This window comes from Erithacus rubecula (assembly GCF_903797595.1).
Source record: "Erithacus rubecula genome assembly, chromosome: 4".
Taxonomy (NCBI): Eukaryota; Metazoa; Chordata; class Aves; order Passeriformes; family Muscicapidae; genus Erithacus; species Erithacus rubecula.
The window spans coordinates 20963412-20989484 of NC_136686.1; the positions used below are offsets into that span (position 1 = coordinate 20963412).

The 26073-nt window shown below is 37.5% G+C and overlaps 1 protein-coding gene across 1 annotated transcript in view; it reads left to right on the forward strand.

Annotated features, from left to right (window-relative positions):
• The window catches only part of NAV3 (neuron navigator 3), a 502425-nt gene that overhangs the window by 104206 nt on the left and 372146 nt on the right, over positions 1 to 26073 (forward strand). The window contains exons 2-3 of the mRNA XM_079304164.1: positions 21277 to 21499; positions 21593 to 21681. Of these exons, the coding sequence (XP_079160290.1) occupies positions 21400 to 21499; positions 21593 to 21681 (189 nt within the window). The 5' untranslated portion in view covers positions 21277 to 21399. The remainder of the gene's footprint in view (positions 1 to 21276; positions 21500 to 21592; positions 21682 to 26073) is intronic.

Here is a 26073-nt window from a genome sequence, read left to right on the forward strand (position 1 = left end):
TTTATTTTATAAGCTTCTGATACTAGTAGTGAGTTCCTTATATTTTCTCCCACTGGAACTAGTGAAGAATGAATTGTTCTATGACGATATTCTGAAATGCATAAATCTTTGAGATACTGCATCACATATGAATTTCCTTCAAAATGATTTTCTTTAATTTTATCATATGTCCACAGTGGAAATGGGGGAGGAGGAGAAGGGAGGGAGGGAAACTATCCAGATTGAAATGCAAGTCTCTGTGCAGAATTTTAATTAATTTCCCAAGAGAATGACATTGCAGAAAGGATAGAAGAGAAATGCTCTTAATGGTCCTAGTTGTGACACAGGGAAATGTAGTGATGAACTTATAACCTGCAAACAAAATGGTGGCCTTTTGTTAGGGACGAGCCACTTTTTGGGAGCTAAATTTTGTGTCTGCTATAATCAAGATTCCAAATGGACAAACCCTCCTTATTGCAGCCTGGGGCTGGGTACTCCATCCAAAGAGCAGATTTACTCCAGAGCAGCTAGTGGCCAAGCAATAGAGATTTTTGCACATCACGAGAAGAGACTCAGTGTAGTCACAGGACTGGTGCTGGCAGCAGAGAGCAGTCCTTAGATGCCCTCCTGGGGAAAATGGAGACAGTCTTGGACATGCAGGGTTCTGTCAGGTAAACTGTTGAACTGCTGCCTTTGCTGCCTGTGGTCATGTGCCAGGGTTGGATTTTCTGTTTTTCTGTTTGTTTTGGAGCTTTTACCCTTGCAGGAATAAAAATGTTGGAACAACTTGATTCAGCTTTGCACATAACTGCACTTAAGGCTGTGAGTCATGTGTCAAGACTGAACAATGCCAGTCCTTCAGGCTCTGTGCTGTGCATTGTGCTGCTTAATTTTTCAGCTATGTAAATATTACTTTATGCTAAATGGCTGTTTTCCCTTCTTCCTCTGACCTTAGCATTTATAATCAAATTAAAATTCTCCAGGATGGTTTTGTCAAATTGATCTAGATGTTGGAGTCTCCAGGATGTTTATCTTCAGCAGGCTCTTTGAGAAAACACCATTTGTTATAGTGTCTAATATTAACTGCTTTGAGGAGAATAATTAGTAGCATTGGGAGCCTACAAGGAGGGAATGTATAAATATGCCATAGTCCAGATTGGCACATGGGTTTCTGAAGGACAGAAGCTGTGGGGAGGGTGTGAAAGACACATCAGTGTGAACAGCTCACTGCCCACGGAGTCTGGGAAGTACAGGATAGATGTGCATGCTCTTGTTCAGCAGAGCTTAGGCTGGGCTTTGAAGGAGTTTCTGAAAAGATTTTTCACCAACTGAAAACAAAGTAATTTTACATATTTTCCTAAAGAAGGTTTTCGGCAGTATCAAGGAAAAAATATCACTCTGATATAAAAATATGATCAAAGTTTCATCTTTTTCTATGGGTTATTGTTTCTGGAATAATGTTTTTTTCTGAGATGGGCTCCAATCCCCCGTTTTCAGACACAAATGAGGATCATAAGCAGTTCTACCAGATGTGTGGTGTTTTTCTGTTTCCTGAAGCATGAGGAGACTGATAGTCAGACAAGACATGGCTGACTAACTCCAGATGTGCTTTGGCAGTAGCACTGTGTGCTTGGGTGGTGTACAAATCCCATGCCATTGAGTAGTGGCAATAGCAGTATAGTGATGTGAAAAGGAATTTGTGTGCTTCAAAATGATCGGTCCTGTGCTGAGATAACACATCTGGTAGTAGACTGGTATAAAGCCTTTCAAGCAGTGACTCAAAGTAAAAACCAATGGGTAAAGATTTTTTTTTTTCTTCTAAGTTTTTCTTGAAAGGTAACCTGTCCTCAGCTTTGTGCATTGACAAAGGCAAGTAGAATGATGAGTCTTTACGTATGTCAGGCCTTTAAAAATGCATCTTTATGAATGTTCACCAAAGATAGCTGCATGATGGAAATAAAATGGCTTAAAGAGAATTGGATGGCATTAGAGACTTAGAGGATCAAATCTCCTTTTTGTTGGAAAAGTAATTTATTCTGTACAGGTGAAGAGTCCCTGGCGATGAAATGATCCAGATATGCAGAACAGAGGACAGAATGGGAAAAACTTGTTTCATAGGGATGGACTGCAACTCATGAAGTCAGGGTTGAACAGTTTTCCATACAGCAATAAACAAGACTGTCAAATCATCCTAATAGTGTCTCACCTTTCTGAGGAAGCAATATTTCAGAATGAAGCAAATTATATTTAATACATATATTCAATGACTTTATGTATACCGTGTGTCCTTGAATTTGATACTAACGAAAAAATTAGTTTTACAGTGTATTTAATTCTCTTCATTTCATGTGTTTTGGTGCTGTCACTACTTCACTGTCAGAAGCTGTATAATCTCATTTTCCTCTCAGTGTATTGTGTTTCATCTGGCCAATTTAAGATGCTGACTCTTTTGCCAGTTCTCTTTGCTTTCATTAGATCTGAAAATTTAATAATCCAGAGAGAGGATGTTATCAATTCATGTAGTCTTTTTCAAGGCGACCTATAGAATCTATACTGAAAGCAAGCCTACTGATTGTAGATGTATTTTAAACTTGATTCTGGTAACACTTTCTTCAGTTATAACTCAGGCTATTGGATTTCTGCTAGGAAGATCTGTATAATAACTCAGCAAATGATGGATTGTTATTTATTAAAAAACAAAGGCAGGTATGTTAAAAAGATACTTCTAAACGTAGTAAAAAAAGGGATGCCTGGTAGTAAAGAGATTAAACCTTTAGGGTTCAGTGTGTTTTTTTTTTTTACCCCCACTCTGTTTCTAGATGTCTCTGTTCTTGATCATCTATTTCTGCTGGCATAGCTTGTTTGCTTTCTTTTCTTGTGAAGCTTCTGATGTACTGAAGTTTTATTTAGCCATTGCAATCTGCTTTGATGCACTTCCTTCAACATTCTATTAGATACTGAAAACTTTCAGATCTTAAACAGCTTTTCGTGTCTTATTTTCACTAGAGAGTATGCCAAAATAATCAAATAGAAGTATATTTACACTTATACTACCTTATTTATGAAGTCAGAGCTTAGTGGTTTTTAAGTTTCATTCTTCCTCTTTTGGTAATTAAAAATGACTCAAATAATCTCAGTCACCAATATTCAGTTTATTCACCATTAATCATCATAATTTACCTCCTAAAGAATCAAAATACAGAGAGACCTCTACCTGACAATAAATATTAGGAATGTAGAGCATTGTTTAGCACAGTATAGTGTAGCACAGAATAGTAAGTTGCAAGTCCAACTCTACTCTGCTTTCCAAAGATGGGATCCTTGAGGGTTTCTTTGTAGCTTTCTCTCATCTCCTGTCATGTCTTGATTTGGAAAGAAATTTTCATGGAACAGAACTACTTGCTGAACTGTGCCCCTACTTTCCCATTCCTCAGATGATAAGCAGACTTCTTTGAATAGCAGAGTGTAAATGAGAACTGTCTCTGGACTGCTTTAATTTTCTTTATGGATCTGTTGTGGCCAATGCATTGAGTGTAATGTGACTTTTATCCCTTTTCCTCTGCTTATGCAGGGCTAGGATGGAAGATTTAACCTTCCATTTAGCAATGCATCTGTTTTGAAGTGACTAGTGTTGGAAGGACCATTTTCAGTGTTATGAACTGGTTAACACGGTTAGGATATTTTCAACCAATTTTTGAACTTTCAGTAGAGCCCCATGGATCGTGGGTTGCAAAGTACAATGGTGCTACTAAGTGAATATAGAAACAAGTTAAGCTAGCTGTTATGGTGGCTAGAAAACATCTGCTAAAGCAATTAAATGGTAAAGATAAAACAATTTGACTTGAGAAGAAGTTGCTCAGAGGAGAGCCTATGACTCTCTACAACTCCCTGTAGGGAGGTTGTACCAGGTTGGTCTCTTCTTGCTCTTCCAGGCAACCAGCAAGAGGACAAGAGCACACAGACTTAAGCTGCACCAGTGGAGGCTTAGGTTGGACATCAGTAAGAACTTCTTCAGAGAAGGAGTGATTGGGCATTAGAATGGTTTGCCCAGGGAGGTGGTGGAGTCACCATCCCTGGAGGTATTTAATGAAAGACTGGATGTGGCACTCAGTGCCATGGTCTAGCTGACAGTGTGGTTTAAGGTCATAGGTTGGACTGGACCTCAAAGGTCTTTTCCAACTTAGTTGATTCTGCGGTCAGTTGCCAATTTATGAACCTTTCAGAAAAGCAATTTTCTGAGGTTTTAGTAATAAGATTCAGACTGCTTTTTGATCTCTTTTCTTATTCATTTTCCTTCAAATATTATGTTATAAAACCAGTCTGATATTTGATGGCCTGGTTGGAGTGCAGGAATGCATCACACAGATTTTGTGTCTCTGGCTGAATTTCAGGAGGTAGATCTAAGTGTAATATGAACCTTATAATTCTGCCTCTACACTTTGCATATTTCATCATCAAAGGGCAGATTGAATGTCAACAGGCAATATGGAAGAAGGCATAATGAATGTGTTAAAGCACTGTCAGCATTGACTGGAGATCTTGATGAGGAGGGTGGTAATGTCTCTCAATAATTCCTAATAGACTGGAATGAAGTAGTGTTCTCCTTAAGCAGAAGTGTAATAAAAAAACCTACAACAAAAACTTCAACATCTTCTCAGTATGAGTTTTATGAATTTTCTAATGTTGTATATTAGAAATACAGCATGGTAATGAAAAGGATTTATAGAATAGAAAGAAGCTGTAAATAAAGGGGATGAATAGGCACCGAGTGTGCTGTTTCATTTGTTTTGTTTTCATGGCTCATGAGAAAACTATAGAGACAGTTTGAGTCATCTAATCCTTCATTTTAATACTGTACTGTAGTAGGAACAGGTAAGGTTTACTCTGGTAGGTAAAACCATAGAAACCAATGTTGATTAGGGTGGGAACAGATTAGCTGGCTCACATGTTCATGAAATGAATTGCATATGGGAAGGCTAGACTGAGATGAAGTCAATGAAGTGGGCATATTCAAGCAAAATAATTATGTATGTGTGCATATTTGTTCATTTTGCTGCTGATTTCTAGATTTGGAAGCCTGTTTTCAGATTGTGAATGAAGTTTCACAATGTCTTCTTTTTTGCTAAATTTTGGTTTTGAGGAAGTAGAAGGAAGGCAGCATGGTATCCAGTTGGTGGACTACTTTATATGCATGGATCTGTGGTTTCTTGATGTGATTGAATGCAGGAATGCTGAGATACCAAAATAATGATGCTGTCTTGATCCAAAACCCACTGAGCTAAACAGGGAAGAAAACACAGAATGATCAGGCCAGAAAACTGCCCCTTGAAACCCAGATGTTTTCCCACTGACCTAGTGCTAATAGACCTGTCATTAGAATATCTCAGCTGCAATTACAGGGCTTGTTGGAGGAATTATTGTTCTGTTTCTACTGCGTGTGTTATTATCTTGTGTCAATTGTGGTGTAATCCCCATCCTCGTGCACTGTCTGGTAAACCATGGTGATCTTTGTGATGTGGGTTAATTGAAGGGAAAGGAAGTCCTGTGAATCAGCAGTAACATCAGGCATTATGAGATTATAATGTTTTATTGGCTCCTCATTTTAAAAGCTTTGAAATCTGGAGACTTCCTTCCAGAGGCAAGAGGGGGGAAGAAGGATCTGCATTTCATATCAGCAGCCATACCAAGCTACCATCAGGCTGCCTTATTTACCCTCTGGTTTTTTCCCCCTTCATTTCCTCTCCACCTCGTTTTTTTTTGTTTGTTTTTTGGTTTTTTTTTAATATATCTCTTCATCTTATGAGCTGGTTAATTTTTTTCTGTGCTGTAGCACTTTAAATTTTTGCCTTTTGGAGTAGTTTGAATGCAATATGCTTTAAAAAAAAGGCAATGAGAGCTTGGTTTTATTTTGGGTAAGAGCTCTTGCTTGTGGGGGAGGCTAAAGAAAAGACATCCTGTAAAAGAATTACGATTCATCAGTTTTAGTGACTGACATGTATCTTAATAACCCTTTGCTCTAATTGGCATTTTAATTAAAGATGACATTTTAATTGGTTATTTTACCAATTTAGCTTGGTTGTTAGCATCAGCTACTTCTTTCATTACAGATAATTTATCTATGTCATCTCAATATCCATATAAGATATTTTAAAATAGTATTTTGCTGTTCTGACAAAACTGAAATCCTTTTCTCTTGCTCTTCCAATGCACTTCATAGTGCTTGACCTGGAGCCTGCAGTGCTTGCCATTGAAAAAAGTGGAATAAATATATCATGAATAGTGCAGATGAACAAGAAAAAAATCTCAATAGCAAATAATTATAAACTAATTATCACTGTTAGTACATTAAGTCCTTAAAATGCAAACTTGTTGTGCAATATTACTTATTGCTTACCTGCCAGTTGTTGTTGGCTATGCATTTTTCAGACATTTAGAAATATAGTCTCATAATTGTCTCCTTCACTATTCTCATTCCATCCTGGGTCTGTGTATGATCTTAATTTCATATTTTGAATTTTACATGAAGGTCAATAGAAAACATACTCTTAAATTTGAGATATAGTAATAGGATATCCTCCTAGAAAGTAGGAGAGTGAAAAATAATCCACAGGGGACAAAAAACCCCCATAAGTACTTCACAAAAACCTTAAAGAATGGTTCAATGACAAAATAAAGCCAGGATGAGGCAAAGGTATGTGCATAATGGGGTTTAATAATTTTTCGTTTATCTTTGAAAAAAGATCCTTGGGTTGATTAGGAAAGCTAGAAGCTTCAAAGAAGCCCACAGGAGCTCAGCTGGGGCCTTGAATAGGCTTTGAAAATTCAAGCTTAAGAAAATTTACCCTCAGCAGCCTTAGGTTCTCCATTATTATATTTTGCTTTTTAAGTAGCTGTCATGTTGTTGTCACCACATTATGCCACAGAGGATAGAAGTGGGGATGAAATGATTATCTATTCTTTAAATATGCCTTTGGAGAGCTAATTAATATTACGTACTTGAAAATTGTCTGGCAAAAGGGCACCCAATATAAATGGAATATATGAGAAAATGTTTTTTTATCATGAAAACAGCAAACTATTTTTAAATACTTGTGCAAGAGAGCTAAGGGCTCGTCTGAGGAGCCAGATTGACATTGTTGCCTGATCCTGTACCCAGAGAACACCCTGGGCAGTAGTATGGCAAGTATACCTTGTGTCCTAGGACAGCCTCCAGCTTCCTGCCTCCAGGCTCTGCTAAAACTGACATTTCATACCTGCTTTTGTGATTATAGCTTTTTTTTACTCTGGGTGGTTGCCTGCTGTGTAGAGGATGGAGACTATCTTCTTCTCCATTTCATTTTTCATTCTGTGCTAATAAAGGACATGGTGTTAAATGGTTTATCTAGCACAACAAGAATTTTTATATAAAGGAAGGAGAGCTCACAAAACAAGGTGATGAAATGTGAGTCTCGTGGCCATTTTCATTAATTCTTTCACCATTTCATGTGGAGATAGAAAATTATGTTCTTGTAAGTGTGAATGGCTGCTAAGATGCTTCTTAGCTTTCTGGTCCAGCTCCTGCAATCAGGCTGCTTGCTTATAAAATGTCAGCATTGTTTTGATTATGTTTTATTTTTGAAAATTTTATGCAGATAAAGGTTACTATAAATACGTAATGAAAACAATTTCAGGTCGGAAATTATAATATGGGTCTCTGCATTTTGAATTTTATGCTACTAACATCTGCACAGATAATCTGTCTTTGTAACTAGTCCAATTTTTGTGAGTCAGTCATGATAATTGGCCATGTTTCTTTGTTTCAACTCATTTTATTGAGAGGTAAGAATGAAAAAGGCATAAGGGAGGAGATGCATGACATTGTTCTTTTGCTCCTACAGATTAGTAGCATGTTCAAGATAAACAAGTATGTTTGTAATAGAGACCCTACCAGCTTTATCAGTTTTAAAAAATTGCTTTAAACATGAATTTAAATAAACATATTTGTGAAAAATAAATTACTTTTATGGCTTGTCAAAAAAGACCCTGATATTGCTCTCAGTGATGTTTCCTGTATGTATTAATTGAGAGATATTTAAAGCAAGGTGTGACTGTTCCAGTTGAAGGTGTTGATGTTTAGTGTGTGTGTCCAGCACTGCAATGGAGTGTGAATAAAACTTGTTGATTTCAGAGCCATAAGTTCATCTAGACCATATATACTAGAGTACAATTTGAGCTTACTGAGAAGTTATGCATAGAAATATCTAGCTGAGAGAGCTAGCTGAGGCTTCTTTTGTTATTATTTGTTTACAGTATAGCTGAGTATATGCTTTATTGCTTGCAAGTCTTACTTACCCATCCCTATCTCAGACTCTTATGGAGCACACAGCTTTTTGCGTTTTTCGGTTACACTGGGTCATGAATTTTCATGATGATTCTTGTGCAAAAGACTGTGTTCTGCTTCCTATTATCTAGGAATGTTGTGTGTGTAAATGCTTAGTTGCTGAGTTAGACTGGTTTTCTTTCTGCTGTTGTTTTGGAGAAAGCTTAGTCAAATGCTTCTGTAACCCCAAATTTTTCACAGCTTTCCCTTTTATTTTGGTACTCAAGGGTTCTATATTAGAGATCCATTTTCTGTCAGAGGATGTCTGTGCAGAATTTTATTGCAGCCAATCAATACTGCTCTGAATGTGGCAGGATAAGAGTGTGTTCCTTCCATTCCAGGGGACTGCCTTTACTGCCTGCCAAGACCAGATTTGGCTTGTTAATGTAGTGGTGTGGGGAACTAGGCTATGGGCTGCCAGACTAGTAAAGGCTCAAATTAAACAGAGGTGTTCTCGATGGGTGGCACTGAGAAATACAGAAAGGTCTCTTTGCCTGGGCTGCAGTACCTGAGCTAGCTTGGTTGGCTGCTTGGTGGTGTTTGTCTCTGATGGCAGCAGGGTTTGACATGCTGAGTGTTTATGCTCTCAGGCAAGCCTCTGTGTATCGGTTTCTGGTAAGGATGAGCTGTCACCACTCTGTGTGTGTGGAGAACAGAGGTCTCCTGAGATAAGGCTGCTCATTATGCTTCCTGAAGAACATTAAATTTCTATATCACTGCAATGTGATCCACTCCCTGGGTAAAGACATTGTTTTCTGAGCCTTTTCTTCTGTCCTAGCCTCTACTCGTATGATGCTATTTATTTTTTTTTAAATCTACAAACAGCAAGAATGTAGAAATATGTAAGTAGTAATAATTCAGTGTTTTCACAGAATCAGTAGATTGGAAGAGACCTTCAAGATCATTGAGCCCATCCATTCCCTAATACCTCAACTAAACTATGTCACTGAGATTGCCACATCCAGTCTTTTTGTAAACACATCCAGGGATGGTGACTCCACCACCTTCTCCAGCAGACAATTGCAGAACTTTATCAATCTTTCTGTAAAAGGCTTTTTCCTAACATCCAACCTATATTTCCCTGGTGCAGCTTGAGACTGTGTCCTCTGGTTCTGTCAGTTACTGCCTGGAGAAAGAGACCAACCCCACCTGGCTACAACCACCTTTCAAGGAGGTGTAAAGAGTGATAAGGTCACGCCTGAGTGTCCTTTCCTCCAGGCTGAACAATCCCAAATCACAGGATTTGTGTTCCAGCCCCTCACCAGCCTTGTTCCCTCCTCTGTATGTGCTCAAGTGTCTCAATATCCTTCCTAAACTGAGGGGCCAGAACTGGACACAGCACTCAAGGTGCAGCCTCACCAATGCTGGGTACAGGGCAAGAATGACCTCCCTGCTCCTGCTGGTCACACTATTCCTGATCCAGGACAGGGGCCATCAGCCTCCTTGGCCACCAGGGCACACTGCTGGCTCATGTTCAGTCAGCTGTCAGTCAGTACCCCAGATCCTTTTCTACCTAGGCACTGTCCAGACACACTGTCCTCAGCCTGCAACACTACAGGGGGGGTTATTGCAGCCAAAATGCAGGACTTGGCACTTGGACTTATTAAACTTCATCCTACTGGATTCTGCCCATCAATCCAACCTTTCCAGGTCTCTCTGCAGAGCCCTCCTACCTTCCAACAGATCAATGCACACTCCCAGCTTAGTGTCATCTGCAAATTTACTAATGAAACACTCAATACCCTCATCTATGTCATCAATGAAAGTATTGAATAGGACTGGCCCAGCACAGAACCCTGAGGGACACCACTGGTGACTGATCTCAGCTGGATGCAGCACCATTCACCACTCTCTGGGCCAGCCATGCAGCCAGTTCCTAACCCAGCACAGAGTGCTGCTGTCCAAGCCATGGGCTGCAGCTTTTCCAGGAGTGTGCTGTGGGAGACAATGCCAAAGGCTTTGCTGAAGGCCAGGAACACAACATCCACAGCCTTTCCTACCTCCACCAAGTGGATCACCTGGTCATGAAAGGAGATCAGGTTGATCAAACATGACCTACCCCTCCACGCTGGCTGGGTCTGATATCCTGTACAGGGCTATCCTGTAAGTGCTTTATAAACTGTTCCATTACTTTACCAGCTACTGAGCTCAGGCTAACTGGCTTATAATTGCCAGGATCCTCCTTTCCACCCTTTTTGTGAATGGGCATCACAATGGCAGCTTCCAGTCACCTGGAACCTCACCAGTGAGCCAGGACTGCTGGTAAATGATGGAGGGTGGCTTTGTAAGCTCATCTACCAGCTCCCTTATCACTCTGGGATGGATCCCATCTAGTCCCATAGATTTATGAACATCCAAAACACTTTCATGCAGAATCTCAGTGACATGATGAAAAATCTCACATTCTTACTGCATTACCTGGTATGTATAAGCATTTATAAAATGAGATATCATTCATATCACATTGCTTTGTATAAATTTGTGGGATTTGGGAAACAGTCCTCTATTTTTAAAAACAAATCAAATCAATACTGTACTAGTATTGCAATGTGGTTGTTAGTATTATCCAGTAATAACAGTAACAATCTTTATTTTGGTTAAGACTGTGTAGGCTGGTTCATCTATATTGCTAAAAGAGAAGTTGGGTCTCATTATGGGAAAGTGAGGTACAATGTAAACACTAAGATTTTGTATCTATTTGAAATTTGTGTGCATGCTATTTAATAGCAGTCGTTGAATTTGTATGTAAATTTACATTGTTTAAGAAGTGTATTTTTCTGCATAAAAATAATATTCTATGTATATTGGCTCTATTTTTAGAAGCAGTAATACGTTCAGGATTACCCTTTTACTCTGCAATGTCTGAAATGTTATTGACTGTCAAAAATGAGTAGGACAGGGACATCTTTTTAGGGTGAAATCTTTTAATATTCGTACACAAATATATAATGCAATTAATTACAGAAAGTTCTTCAGATAGATACTATTTTTGAGGTAGAGTACATAACACATTTTACAGAACTGTTTCAGTCTTTTTTGCCAGTATGAGCATCTGGCGAACAAAATAATTAAATCTGAGTTTTTAATTTCAAAAACCAGATTTTCTTAAAAACCCAGCCGCCAAATTTCTCTCTAAGTTTTTTGCATACCTGATTTCTGATTGTGTAAGGCTAGTGGTGAATTTGGATGATTGTACATATGAGATGCAGATATTTTCCAGATACACACTGTTCACAAGTCTGTACATGTTTTATCACATGAAGCACTTGTGCTTATTTTTGTCATTGTGGATGATCTCTGACCTTTGCATTTCTTTATTTTGAATGATACATGTTCCCTGTGTTGACTACCAAGAGTGTCTGGGAGACTGACAATATTTAGATGTAAATACAGCAGTGCAAGCAGTGCACATTTGTGGGCTAATTCAGCAGTGTGTTTGTGACATGAATCACATTTTAATAATTGGGAGGGCAAATTAAAAGACAGCTGTCTCAGCAGAGAAAATAAGAATTGTTTGCATGGATAATTAGCATTTCTTTTTTCTTTAATTATTGCACGTTTCAAGGTTAATTTTTTGGCGCTTTTTGAAGGGCCGTAATATGTGCTTGTTTAAAAAGAGGAACAGAACCTCTGGTAGCTCACCTTGTCCAGAAATTCACTGCTACAATTTAGCTTTTAGGATCTGAGGAAAGTCTGCAGTACTCTACGATATTAAGAATTGCTTAGAAATAAAATCTAAAGTGCTACAGACAATGTAATTCATGCAGTAAATATTAGGAGATATTACAAATGGTATAATAAAATATGTTGCAAATTGAGTCATTGATTTAATTTTCTTTAATCTCACTGTGTGACAAAGAATCACAAAATCTCTAAATATCAGCACAGGATGTGGGTGAGGAAGGAACTTGTAGCTAGGTCAGGGATCCATGTTACTTAGATCTAAGGAATGGCATTTACACAGGTAGAAGTCTTAAGATTCTCCCAGTTATTGTTATTTTTTCAGGGCAAGTAACTTGTATGATGTGATAAGGAGATCATCAGTGCTGTATTACAGAAATAGGCCAAGTAATCTCTGCTAAGAAAAGACTGTGCCAAATGTTCTGCATATTAAGAGGAAAAAAAAAAAAAAAAAAAGAAAAAAACCCCAACAAACCACTCAAAGTAGTTTCAAAGGTTTAAAAGAAAATAGTTAAAGGCCAACTTTTTGTCTTTGTGAGTGTCCTACTTTTGGCCAGGACAGAGTGAATATTTTGCAGTAGCTGAGGAGCTATGATTATCCTACAGTCATTGCTTGAGGTTGGGAAAAGGCTCTTGCTTTTGCTTTTGAGGAGGACATTCTTTCCAGTGGGAGAAAATGTGGGAAGAGCTGAGTGGTGTTTGATTACTGTCTACTGTTGCAGGCTTTCTTTGTAAATCTTTTCTTTGTTTTCTTTGTTCTTATATCAACCCATGATCTATGAATTTTGTGCTCCGACTTGCTGAGGAAGAGGGAAACAAGTGCAGAGTGGTTCTAGCAGGACTAAATTGGAGAATATCATTCCTAAACCACAAGGTTTATTGTTGATTTGAGTGGCTATAGAATACATTTTCTTTAACGTAAATGAAAAATGGGAAGAAATTTGAAGTACTTGAGATGTATTTGTGCCTTTTGTACTTAAAAGAAATCAGTAAGTTTTGAGAGACTATTGAAAAACTATCTGTCAAGTCAGCATTAAACTTTTAAGATGGAAGAGGTATAGCTCTCAGTGAAGCAATTGTTGTAGGTAATTTTTTGTGAAAGGAGAAGATTCCTTTCTGCTAGAGTAGCTCAGTTATTGTGGCACCCAGCATTCTCACCTGTAACAAAACAGAAAAATCTGTTGTTCCTGCACATCCACTTTGAATGAAGAGATACCTGGTAGATTACTTGTATGGGATTATTTCAGTAGGACTTGATCAAATGTGTTGGCATGTTTAGACTTTGGTTTTTGGGTTTTGCTTTTTGGTAGTTGTTTTTGGGGTTTTTTTTTTAGGGTTTTGGGGTTTTTTTTTAATGGCATCCTAACATTTGAATGTATGAGCCTCATGTATTCTGTCCCTTAAAACATGTGGCTTGAAGGAATAGATTCTTCTCACCTGATTTCATACATATAGCAAAAGTCTGTGCATTCCAAACCCACTTATGCCATGATTCTTTTAGGTCATGATTCATCTCTGTTAGTTTGGATGAGAAGAATTACATTCTAAAAATGCCTATTTATTTTCTCAAACTAGAGAGACTACCAAGCCATGATTTTAGATTTATGCAACAATGTTTGTACAGATTAATCCCACTCAAGATTGTCTCACAGACATGGGGTAATTTGGTGTACCTGGTGATGCAAATCTCTTTACAAGTGGAGTGTGGCATTATTCTTTAAATATGTTGTTGTCTTAAGAAATAATTTAGGCATTCATGAGTGAACGTGCTCTAGGTAGACACAAAGAGCAGAATAACTATTTCCTGCAAGTTACCTCAAACCCTTTTTAGTTCTATATTTTCAGTAAAACTTAGGACTGTCTAGGTATTCCTGTATTTCCAGTCCATATTATTGATAGTTAAAGCTCTTTTAACATATGCTTTGAGATTCTTGTGAACAACTGATATAGTACTTTGACATCTTAAAATGCAGTTGTGTATGTGGTACTCTCAAGGTCTATTTGAGTTTCACTTGAATGGACTGAGGCCTAAGAAAAGTCAAAAATCAATTATACTCATATTACTAAAAGAAGATTTTTGTGTTCCAAATTGTGAGGCTACAATAAGTATATAAAAATATAAGGAGTGAGCCATTGTAAATATTGATACAAATTGCTTGGAGAATGTAAAATTCAGCTTAAATTTTAAGTCAATATATCTATCTTTTTAGAAACCTCTTAGAGGATTCTTTTCTATTGGGCTGCTTAACGTTCTCATGTGGGAAGCATTGTGAGCTGTGTCACTTGGGAATTTAGAGTAGTACCAGAATAAAGCATTATGAAATACAATGTAGTAATGTATTCTGCACTGGCAGACCAGGAAGCAATTTACCCAGCAGGTCTTTCCCAGCCCAAATTTAAACTAGTTTGTGATGCAGTGATGCAGGACAAGCTTCTACTATCAAAGGTCATCTTTCTACTTCACAATTAAGATAGCACCATCTGCTGATGCTTTTTGTCTTCAAATTTTTGAAATATTTTTTGTCACTTGGCTCCTTCTATCAAAAATATGTATCATCCTTTAGCATCCCCTTTTTCCCCTCTCTCTACCTTCTTCCCCTACCCCAATCAGCAGTCTCATTTAGTCAGTTATCTCTCTGCTCTGCAGTCTCTAGGAGTTGTTGTTTCAGTCACATATTTGCTTGAATCAATTGATTTAATTGCAGAAGACTGGTCTGGACATGGGTTGAATACTAAGGTAGCAGAGCACTGTTTGCAATGTTTGATCAGCACCTATATCTAATTTCTTGTGATGAGCATGAAGTTCACCTGGAAAGGCTGCCACTAAACAAATACTGAAAGAATTAATTGGCAGCTTTTAAAGCAGCTGTGAAATTGTCTGTGAGCATAGCTAAGATTTTTTTTGCTTTATCTCTTGTACCAGGCACTGAGTTAAAAATGTTCTGAAAACGCAGCTGAATCTTTTATTCAAATGAGTTATTTAGTAAGAGTGGACAGATCAAGAGGGGCTGGCTAATTTAATGATATTCCTAAGTTTCAAGAACTTAGATTTATCAAGTTAGGTAGTATAAGTTCTTATTTCCAGTAAAGCAGGGAGGTAGATTTAAGTGTTTCATGTAAGAGTAACTTCAGTATGCTGTTTTTGTGTTTGAATATGTAAATTGCACAAACCAGCAACATATGTTAAACTGTGTGCTCCTGTTTGTCATATTCACAGCCTATGAACCAGAAAAAAACCACCTCCCCTTGGGCTGCATTCCCTTCATGGATGGTAGCAAAGTTTTAATGTATGTGGGGTATTGCAATATACCAGAAATACTAGATAGATACTAGATACTTGATAGAGCTGCCATACATCAGCATATTTCCCAAAGCCCAGGGCCTTTTCTTCCTGGAAATTATGTAAAGTGCACTGAAAAAAGTGTTTAGCAGTTTTTCTGGGATTTTTTAATGTCTTAGCAATCTGATTAGAGCAATAGCTGTAACTTATTAAAACTCCCAGAAGATCAGCCACTGCTCAGACACAGGTCAGCTGCATCTTTTTTCAGCATGCCAATCAAAACTTAAAAGCAAGAGAAATGAAGGCTTAATAGCTCCCTAGGAAACAAAATTTCAAAGGTATCTGAGCTCTCTGCTATTTTTGATTAGCCTTTCTCTTTCTCATGAGCCTCCTAAATAATTTTCCTGCATAGAGAGACTGGTTTGGTTAATGGGTCAGAGCAATTTAAGATCCTTATAGGTGTACTTGCATTGTTTGATTGACTTACATTTTCTTGATTACCCTTTCTATTGTATACCTAGAAAATACAAGAATATGATTTCTATATTCCCCTTCACTTCACCCTTAGTGTTGTCTTCATTTCTCGTATCCCATCCAGGATTTTGGTAGGTTTTGGAGAATATTTTCCTATATTGTTTTTTAAGATAGCTCTTTTGTTATACTTGCAGATTTATAAAAAGTAATGCAGATATTGCAGAGTGTTTAGTTTGTAAATAAGGAATATTCATTCTTTCTATTTTTTTCCAAACATTGGAAATGTAAAAGCTACACCATACTGTTTTCATCTATTTCATTAGTACAGAGGAACATTCAAAACAAGTTTGGACAGAAATGGAGAAATATTCCACTGAAACCAGAGGTAGAATTGATATAAGATGGAATTTGTCCTTTGCAGCACGTCTGCAGAAGTGCTGTAAGGCACAGTGAAATGTAGATGTTTCATGAATCTTTTCAGAGATTGCATATGTAGCAGGCCAGCATTGGGTAAGATAACCAAATATCATCCAAGTCTGATGCTCAGTTACGTGTGCTGGCACAGAGTGCTGTGCATGCAACAGAACTGTCACCCCTCACAACAAATCTTTAGGAGATATCATAATAAAAGGCTAGACTGGACTATCTCTTAAAAATAGACTTTGTATTCCCTTTTTTATGCTTTATCTCTGATGCTCAGTGCAAAAGAATTGGATGATGGGAGAGGGAAGGCATTCCTATTTGGTAGTGGTTCCAAGCCTGAAATAAAATTGTTATGTAATAGCAGTTCTAAATTCTGTACAGCGAGTTCAGCCTGTTTGATGGAAGTTGCTATGTAAGATAAAAAGGATTTGAGAAAACCAAAAAAATTTGAATTGCTGTACCATTTTTAAAAATGGGTTCTGAGAATAGAACAGTCTCATATAAATATGTGTGTGTGTATATATACACACATATGATTTTGAATTTATTTTTTCTAATTCATTATGTGCACGAGTGTTAACTTGTGCATTCAGTTTGATTTTGAGGTAATTGGCATCCTGCTTAGCAGAAAAGCATTGCAAGGATGTAAATACTAGATTATCCTTTATCTTTTCCTTTAATCCATGCAAATCTGAAAATAAATGTTTTAATATGCACTGACTCGAGCCAGGAACAATGCAAAAAATTGTAATTCTGTCCTCACTGGTAATGTGATGGCTCCACATAGCATTCTGTACTGAAGAGGAGTTTTGCCCTATGAAGAAATGCAGAGGATAAGGTGACACCATTTACAGAAACAATACAAAATATTTCAGCCACACATGCATTTAATAATGGAGTCTCTAGACTTGTCCTTATGGGATCACTTTTTATCTAAGTAAAAGCCATTACATTGATTAGAAAGAGCTGTAAACACTGCAGTTTTTTGTACTGCTGTGAATCAGGCATGTGTTTGGAGCAGCATTAATTTTGTATCAGAATGAATAATTCTTTAGGCAAGCCTCAGTGCTTAGAGATGTGTTTTTGGCTCACCAGCTGCCTTCCCAGACTGCTTTTATCTGGTGCAGACAAGCCTTTCTCTGGCACTTCTATCATATGTGTGTGCAGAAAGCAGATACTCGCTTCTTTTTCTGAATGTTGGCTAAAAGTAAAGTTCCCTGGAATTGCTCTCAAATCCTTCAAGAGTCAACACCATCATCTTTTTCTGATAACTCTTTGTGTGCCTGGTCATAATGTTTGAAGTTAGACTTATACAGAGAGCCTTAATGCTTTCTCCCAGTTGGAAAAGACGACAAAGAAAGATAAGAAGCTTTCATAGTTAGAGGTTTTTTAAGGCCACTGTGAAACTATTGCTATGGGTAAGTTGGTGGAGCCATACTGGGCTGCCACATCAGCTAGAGGATTAATAGGATCATATCAAGTATGAAAGTTTTATTCCATATATATTCCAGACCTGCCTATCTATCTTAAATGCGAACCTGAATAATTTTGCAGATTATTAGTGAGCCTTATCGACCTCAAGGGCAGTGTGGCAGAGCATGCCTTGCACAAGATCTGCCCCTTTGCCAATCTCAAGGGAGTCATAGAGTCTTGATACTCTCCCAGCATTTCTCTCAGCCACGCTGCCAACCCTGGGAAGGCTGGTTTATATCTAGGATTTGCTTTAACTCTACACTGAGATTTACAGACAACACTTGCTTTTGGTCCTGGCATACACACAGTCGTGTTTGAAACAAGTAAATGGATATTGTCTCTAGTTTGTTCTCCCTTTCACCCCCCAAATTCTTAATCTATTATAATTGCACATAAACTAGAAGCTTCATTTTAATAATGAGGTATAAGTACTAAAAATCCCTCTTGTGTCCTTCTAGAGTTTGCATGGCATTTCCTATGAGCATATCCAGAAAATAATTTCTCTATCTAGATTTCTAGATATTCTTTAATAAAAACATTACTTTATTAAGGATAAACCATTATCAGTGCAGATGATAATACCCAGGATGCAATTCAGTAGACTTACCCTGTCCACAAATAAGAAAGTTTGAGAAGTGTGAATTAGTCAAAGTTTTATACCTGGGCCTGCCTCAAAATTGGTAAGGCAAAAATTGAGAATGTCCACATGGGTGCAAGAGGATTTTAGAAAAGAAAGTAATCTTTTGGGTCTCTAATGTAGCCCTCATCTTCATCCTTGCCAATGATAAAAACCACAGAAGGGTTTTGGTGTGAAGCCTCCCAGGTAGCCATCAGAATGCACTTATGTGGTCATGGAGTTTTAGTACATCTGAATGCCAATGACAATGGGAAGAAACCTAGGGAAAAAAACTATCTAAATTTTTTTCTATGGCTGTACAGCAACTTTTTCTTTGGAGATTTTGTAGAACCATTAGAATTGACTGAAACAGTAGTTGCTTACAACTCACCCTCCCTGAACATTCTCCTCAACCAGGTTGATTTGCAACATCCAGACTCTGTAAAGATATTTGTGTTAACATCCACCAAATATTTAGTAAATGTGCCACTTACAGGAAAATATTGCCATTATTATTACTACTGTTACTACTGCAGCTACTGCTAGTGCATGGAAGAGACCTGCAAGGAGCTTGAGGATTCTGATTGCTTTCTGAAAATTCTGTCAGTGTAAACTTTTCAAGAACTATCTGTGTTGATAATAAGGGCAGCATAGAATAATTCTGGATAATTCTCAGAGTAAATTCTGGAGTTGTTCCCCAGTAGTCTATAAGTAGCTTACAGAGAAGTAGTACAGACACATTTCACCTAACTTAATGTCACTTGAATTTAGGCAAGTATTTGAGGTACTTAAACCAGGTACTTCATCACCCTGCTTTTCATAATTTCTCTAGAAGAGGAAGTCACTAATCTCCACGCCTCCCCCCACTCCCATCACAAATATTTCCCCATAGTATTTTCCTCATTGTGTTGTTTAGCAAGAATGTCTAAGGATGTTCCTGGCTTGGATAGCTTGTTCCACTTCCTTTAGGCCTGGGTTTGCAGTGTTAAATGCATTTGGAAGACTATTTTATTTTAAGTATCTATAAATTATTAGAAATTTTTATTGAATGTCTTTTTTGTGTCTGTTAAGAGAAAAAAAAAGTAAAAAAAAAAACTCTCACTTTGACTTTTATATGCCAAGCTGGCCTATTAGAAATCTATTATTTAGTGTGTGTGATTATCATATTATCTAGGACCCTGGATATTTTATTCTGTGATTGTTTGTATGTTAAAAAAGTGAATCATAAATTTGGTTCCACAGTAAAAAAAAAAAAAAAAAAAAAAAAGAAAAAAAAATTGCCAGCCAAGAGCATTTAATTACAGCTGTTTATGTTGAAAAGGCTGAAGACCATGGAACAATGTGCTGAATGGAACGAGTAAGAATTGCCACCCTGTGCTTTGCATGTTAAAAGTAATGAGGGCAGTCCAAACAAAATTATTTGCATTCTGTCCAACTTTGGCTTGAAAACACCATGCAATTCCAAAGAATAGCTTAATTGCCTAGTATAGCATAATTGCCAGGCATGGGAAGTAATATAATTCACGTCTGACCATGAAATGAACCAGAGAAACTGCTGGGTTTTAACAGCTTGGTTTTGACTTACCTTGGCTTTACAGCTGTTATAAGCATGAATCCAGATGTTGATCCCTGCAGTGGTATCTTGTGTTTCATCTTCCTGCATCCTGGCATTCTGGTTTTGTGCATTCCCTGGATCTGTGAAACTGTCAGATGGGGAAATCACAGGTGGGGGTGGGAACAGGCTGCACCAGAGAGTGATACCTGGCTCTGTCCCACTGTGCTTCAGATTCCATGGAAATGGGGTGAGAAAAGCCATGTGTACTTGGGAAGGTTATAGTATACTATTGAATCTGATCTGCTTATTAATCCAATAAAATCCTAAATTTATGGAGGATTTTAACAGCATATTTTTAATGACTACTTCCTATTTTATGGGCAGTTAACACCTTAGTCTTGTTTTTTTATTTCACTGACTTTCCCCAGAATGCTCTAAATAATGAATAGAGAAATGGTCTCTAAGCATTTGAGTTTTCCTTGGTGAGTGTGTTTGTGATACACTGCTTATCTGCAGAAGGAGGTGATTCTCAAAAGTTAGAATAGCAAGGAAAATTAATTTGATTTTAAGGTAAGATGTATCAGGCTAACAAGGGTAGTAACAAACTATCTGGGTATGTGTTCTCTCTTATAGTATCTTAGTGTATGATTGTTCATATTCCTGTGATTTCCCAAGGCAAATGCATCTTCTGTTTGTTTCTAGTTATTTTTGTGAAGGGCTTGTCTTTATTGCTTGATTAATCTTTTATTGCTATCATGTCCAGCTGTATATGAAGATAAATATGGATAAGAATAGGTGCCTCACACTGTGGTGTTGAGAGTAACTACAATTTTGTTCCTTGTGGGAACACTGTAGTCAGGGGAAAAAAAAATTATCTCACAGGGTGCTATGCTACCAGTGCTTTTTTATATTAATATTGATCTCTTTATATTATCTCGGGTTCATCTCACCCTAGTGCCTTTTTCCTATATGTAACTGGATCTCAATAAGAAATCTTAGGGGTTTGACTTGGCATTTTAAGGAGGATTGTTTGAGGCCATTTTTAATTTAGTGTTTTCAGTATTTTAACCAAATAATCTTTGCTTTCCTCTTTGCTATAACTTTTCCTTCACGTTGGTAGCTGGAGTTCCCTAGCTGTTCTCAGTGAATACTCCTTGTGGCCACAGGGATGTAGAGGGGAATGAATGGGATCTTATATTACTTTACCCTGCCAAGTACTGTATGAAACTCCAGTACCACTTAACAAAAACAAACAAAAATGCAACAAAACAAACAAACATAACCTGAAAAATCAAGCCAAAACCAACTAACCAAAAAAACCAAACCAAAACCTCCAAGACAAACCACACAAAATCCACATGCATACCTAATGAAGACAGATAATACAGAGTGAAAGAAAGCTGACTTTTTTTTTTTCTTTTTATTTATCTCAACAGGTCCACAGTCAGGATGTAACCTCTTGTAAAATGGAAAACTGTGAAGAAAGATACAGATAGCAGTTGCAGTCAAAAGTAGTAGATGAATATTTCTCTTCTCAAGCATCAGCTTCTAAAAACGCTATGGTGATTTGGAAAGTCTCAAGAGTGAACTGCAAAGTTTTCCTCAGCTCAATCAATGCATTTCTTAGTCATTTCTCCAAGTCATTGATGTTCAGAGATGGTGTGTGATGGAAAAAAGCACCATGTTTCTGTGTTTGTAGCCCCTGTTTTGTGGATTAGTTTGCTGCATTGCTGAACCGATTTCATTTTGAAGGGCAAGGAGTGAATGTGATGGATTTATCTTCAGAGATGAACAAACATGGAAGGAATCCAATAAGTCATAAACTAGAAGATCAAAAGAAGGTAAGATTATTTTTAATGACTTAATTATATTTGAATGACTTGCAGACTCTTTGACGCTGATTTTCAGTAAACTGGAAATGAATGTGCTTTTGAGGGTAAAGTAGCCTGCTAAGCTCACATGATATTGCAGTACAGAAAACTCCCTGAATTTGTCTAGCAAACTGTCTGTCAAAACCTGTACTTGCTGACTTGCTGATCTGAAGCAAAAATCTGACATCAGCCTGAGACAGGGTGAGATCTTTGGTTTTTACTGTGGATGTGTGGGTAGACCCTTCTGGTTCTGTCCTGCACATAGTTCTGGATAATGGTCAATTATTCTTCAGTAATGCTTGATTTTTATCCTTCAGTATCTAAGGCAGTTTAAGAATATAAATTTGTGCTTCCATAGTATGGGAAATTATTTCAGGAATTCCACTACTGTGACAGACTGTCTTAAAAATCTCACCTTCTGAGTTCATGTCCTTTATTTACTCATACTGTGGTCTAGAAATTTGTCTAATGCTTATTTCAGAAACATCAATTTGATGTCTTAAGCTTTTTAGGGATAATAGAACACATGCTTTATTGGTCTTTTGGTTTTACATGAATGGATTTTTCCTGAAAAAGCTTTTTGCTTGCTTTGTTTTGTGGGTTTTCTCAACCTCTAGTTTATTAAAAGTTCAAAACTCTTGAATTTTCTATTTGCCTGGGTTCTAAGGTAAGGCCTGCACTGACAGGCAACCAGCAGAGAGAATATGTTCTGATGTAGCATCTGGGGCTGTGGTGTGCTTCATACAATGCCTTGAAGCGAGATTTACTGATCTCTTTGAGCTGTTGCATAGGTTCAGTGGGACTTCCCAAATAATGTATTGAAGTGCAGTTTATATGCTTCATTATTACACAGACTTTCAATATATGCTTCTGCTTCTGGCTTGGGTGGGTTTGTGGGGGTTTTTTTGGTGGAATTTTTTTTTTTTTTGTTTGTTTCGTGCTATTTTTTTTTCTTGGAGGGAGGTCATGTTTTTGGGTTTTTTGGTATGAATATTTCTGTCTAATATTTTAAATAATTTTGATCTTATTTGGGAAAAAGTAGAAATTGGTGTCATTTATGGAAACAAAACAATTTTGAGTTGTATAAAATCAAATATTGGTTTAGTGTCTCTGACATTTGTATGTGTTAACTATGTCATTCAGTCATAGCCAATAATTCTCCAAAGTTCAAAAACTGGAGGAAATATACTGTGATAACACTCATGATGAAATTATTGCAGAAAATATATTCAGTCTTTGAGCATTTTTTATGCAATGGATAATAGAGAGCATGGTATATGAGAAAAGATAATTAATTTACCACATGAGACTTTATCCACTTCATAATTTTACTCTTCTGTGGCACAAAAGAAAAGCTGAGAAATGTTAGCTTTAATTTCACTGTCTGGTGAACTGTTTTCTGAACCATTATTATGTGACCTGGAACTCAGTATGCTCGAGTCCCCTTTTCCTCTAACCCTCCTCTTATTTCAAAGGAATTTTTTTCCTTCATGTCCAATACCTGCAAATTCACTCTTAGACACTAGCACTTTGGATTGCTTAGGAGGAAAAGGTTATTTTCAAAGAGGATGTGTTGTACCTCAAGGTCAAATCTTTCTTTGAGCCAGTCTGTAGATATTTTATCCATCTGTAGAACCATGCAATGACCAACAAAGGTTCTGCAGTTGATAACAGGCTCTGCTTTTGTGCTGTGATTGATGCTGAAGAAGTAAATGTGAGGATAATAAACAGAAGTCTTGTTAGTTTTAATTTCATTCAGAGATCTTTTCTAGTAATTGAATATTATTGATATGCTAATATCGTTATTGAAGGCTAATATTTTTTAAAAAGAAGGGTTTCTAGGTGGTGATCAAACATAAGAATTAGTAATAATTTGGCTATCTCTTTTTGCTGCATTGTCTCTAAATAAAATTTTTGCATAATTTTGCATTTTACCACTTCAGGAAATGTTGTCTGACTTACTGACTGACATGGGTGCCTTACTTGCATACTACCTGGTCAGACTAGGCAAGAGTCAAGCTGAATTTCTTGGATACTTTATGTACTCTCAATAAATAAATATTGTATTCTGAAAAGACTCAACTGTTGTGCTGCTGCAGAATATATTATGACTGTTTTCTGCATGAGCTATTTAGGAAAAAAGTCAAATTGAGAAAAAAGCTCCATATAAGACTTCTCAGGTAGCTTTAAAAATGCAAATTGTGCTTTGGGATGTAACTTTTCTAATAATTTTATAGCTATGCTATATGCATAATTGCATAGGGTTATTTTTCTGTGGTCTGGATTTGGGCCTGAAAAAATATAGTTAAATAATTTTTTGTATTGCTGGTATGTATGGCACTCAAATATACTCCTAATTTCAAGACCCATCAAACACTATCACTTGCATTTTGAAGAGGTGCATACTTCTCTTCTGGCTGCAGGACTGTCAAGTTCTTTATCCTTCCTGTAGCTGCAAGATGCAATGACATTTTTGATTTCTAGCAATAGCTTGTTTAGATTTGTGGGACTGGCATGTGTCACTGGGCTGATGCTCACAGTAAAAGATGAAGCTTAGTCATGAAGTTAGAGCTTTTGGCAGCCATGTGGAAGCAGCAGTCTGATTTTTGTAGCTGAAGTGTTGGGGAAAGTAGGGAGGCAGGCTAATAGTGCAGAGAGGTAAAAAGTTTTAGAAAGATCATTGTAATTAATTAAATGTGACCTCTTACAGACAACAGGCACAGACCTTCCCTCTACAAATTTTTCTGTCTGGGTGCAAAGTCTCGGGAAACTGGGAATGAGCTGGAGCAGGTAGTTCTGGGATGTCCACCATTTCTATCTGCCCAAGGACCATGTGTCCATGGTAGCTGTCTGAAAGAAGCCTTTTCTTCTTGCAGGCTTGATGTGCCAGCCATACAGCTTCATCCATGCAGATATTTCAGGTTAAATGCTGTGCTTCTCTGTCTGTTTGCCCTTTCCACAGTGTGCTGTAACTCCTTATTAAATCAACATGATAAAGCTCAAGGCTTTAGGACAGAAATGCCAATAAGAAGCAGGTCCATATATTGCTGTTTACAGTATGGTGTGCAAGTTCATGATTTTAGCACATGGCAGAGAGAAGCACAACCTAGCCTATTGAATAACAGATTTCTCTAGGCAACTTGTTTAAAATTACCATTTTAAAACCTGAAAGGGGCTGCCTTATCTAATTGTATTTCATCATTCAGAAGGGTTCTTCTGTTTTTAAAATCAACATTGCAATTTGTAATCTGCTGCCACATGCATGGTTTATGCTAGCCAATCTGCAAAATGCATATTCAAAATTTCCCAACAACTCCAGTTGTTTAATTTTAATGTTTCCCCTACAAAAACGTTCCATTGTGGCCATTTATTTGACAGACTATCCAGGTTATGCTGTATCTTCAAAAAACACCTGCTTGCTGCAGGCAGGCAAAGCCAAGGCTTAGAATGCTGCTGCTGCTGTGGTCCTGTTGAAGTCTGGAGCCCGGGGGTGGGAGCCTGGCTGTGGCTCACTGTGGGTGAGCAGATGTCTGTGAGGCAGCACACAAGAAAATAACACAGGCTCTTGTACCCTCAAGTATCATTTATGCACTTGATCATGTGTAAATCTGTAAAATTGTCTCAGAAATACAGGAATGTACAAAATGTTTCCCAGTAACAATAATACTCTGTGCCTTAAAGGTTTGACATATCTGCTTTGTCTGCCAACTAATTTACTGCTTTCTGTTCCACAATGTCTAGGGCATTTCAGACAAGCCCTGGGTCCCTATCCTGACTCACACCAAAAGATGTGTGCTTGGGTTTGAAATCTGTTATGCAGAATACACTAGGAATTATATTCTTGCAGAATTTCTTGTTTCCAAAATAGGAGACTCTGCACATCTTGTCCATATCTTGGAATTCTGCACACCCAGAATGGTCACAGGGATAGTGTCATCACATTTCCTTTACACTCTTTTGACAAAAAGCCTTGATTCTTCTGTTTAAAGGCAGGTCAAAACCAAATGAAAATAGAAGATAGTTCTTGGCGCTGTACCATCTCCCCTCCAAACACATTATTTGAAGCTTAATGTGAGAAAGTATAAGAATATCTGTTGTTTTCAGAACAAATGACATTATTTTCTTGTCTTTCTTTTGGTAGGCACGTGAGCCACTGTACTTTGAGACAAATAGACACCAGGGCTCTATTACTGGACAATAATTAAATATAACTAATTAATAGGAATAGCAAGCAAACCTTGTCTAGTGTTAGATGTTTTGCTGATCTCCCTGACTGCCATTTGGACGTTAATTAAAGTACAATAATCAGTCAGGTTTTGCTTCATAGGGTAAAATAATGGTTTACTGTTGAAAGCACCAGGC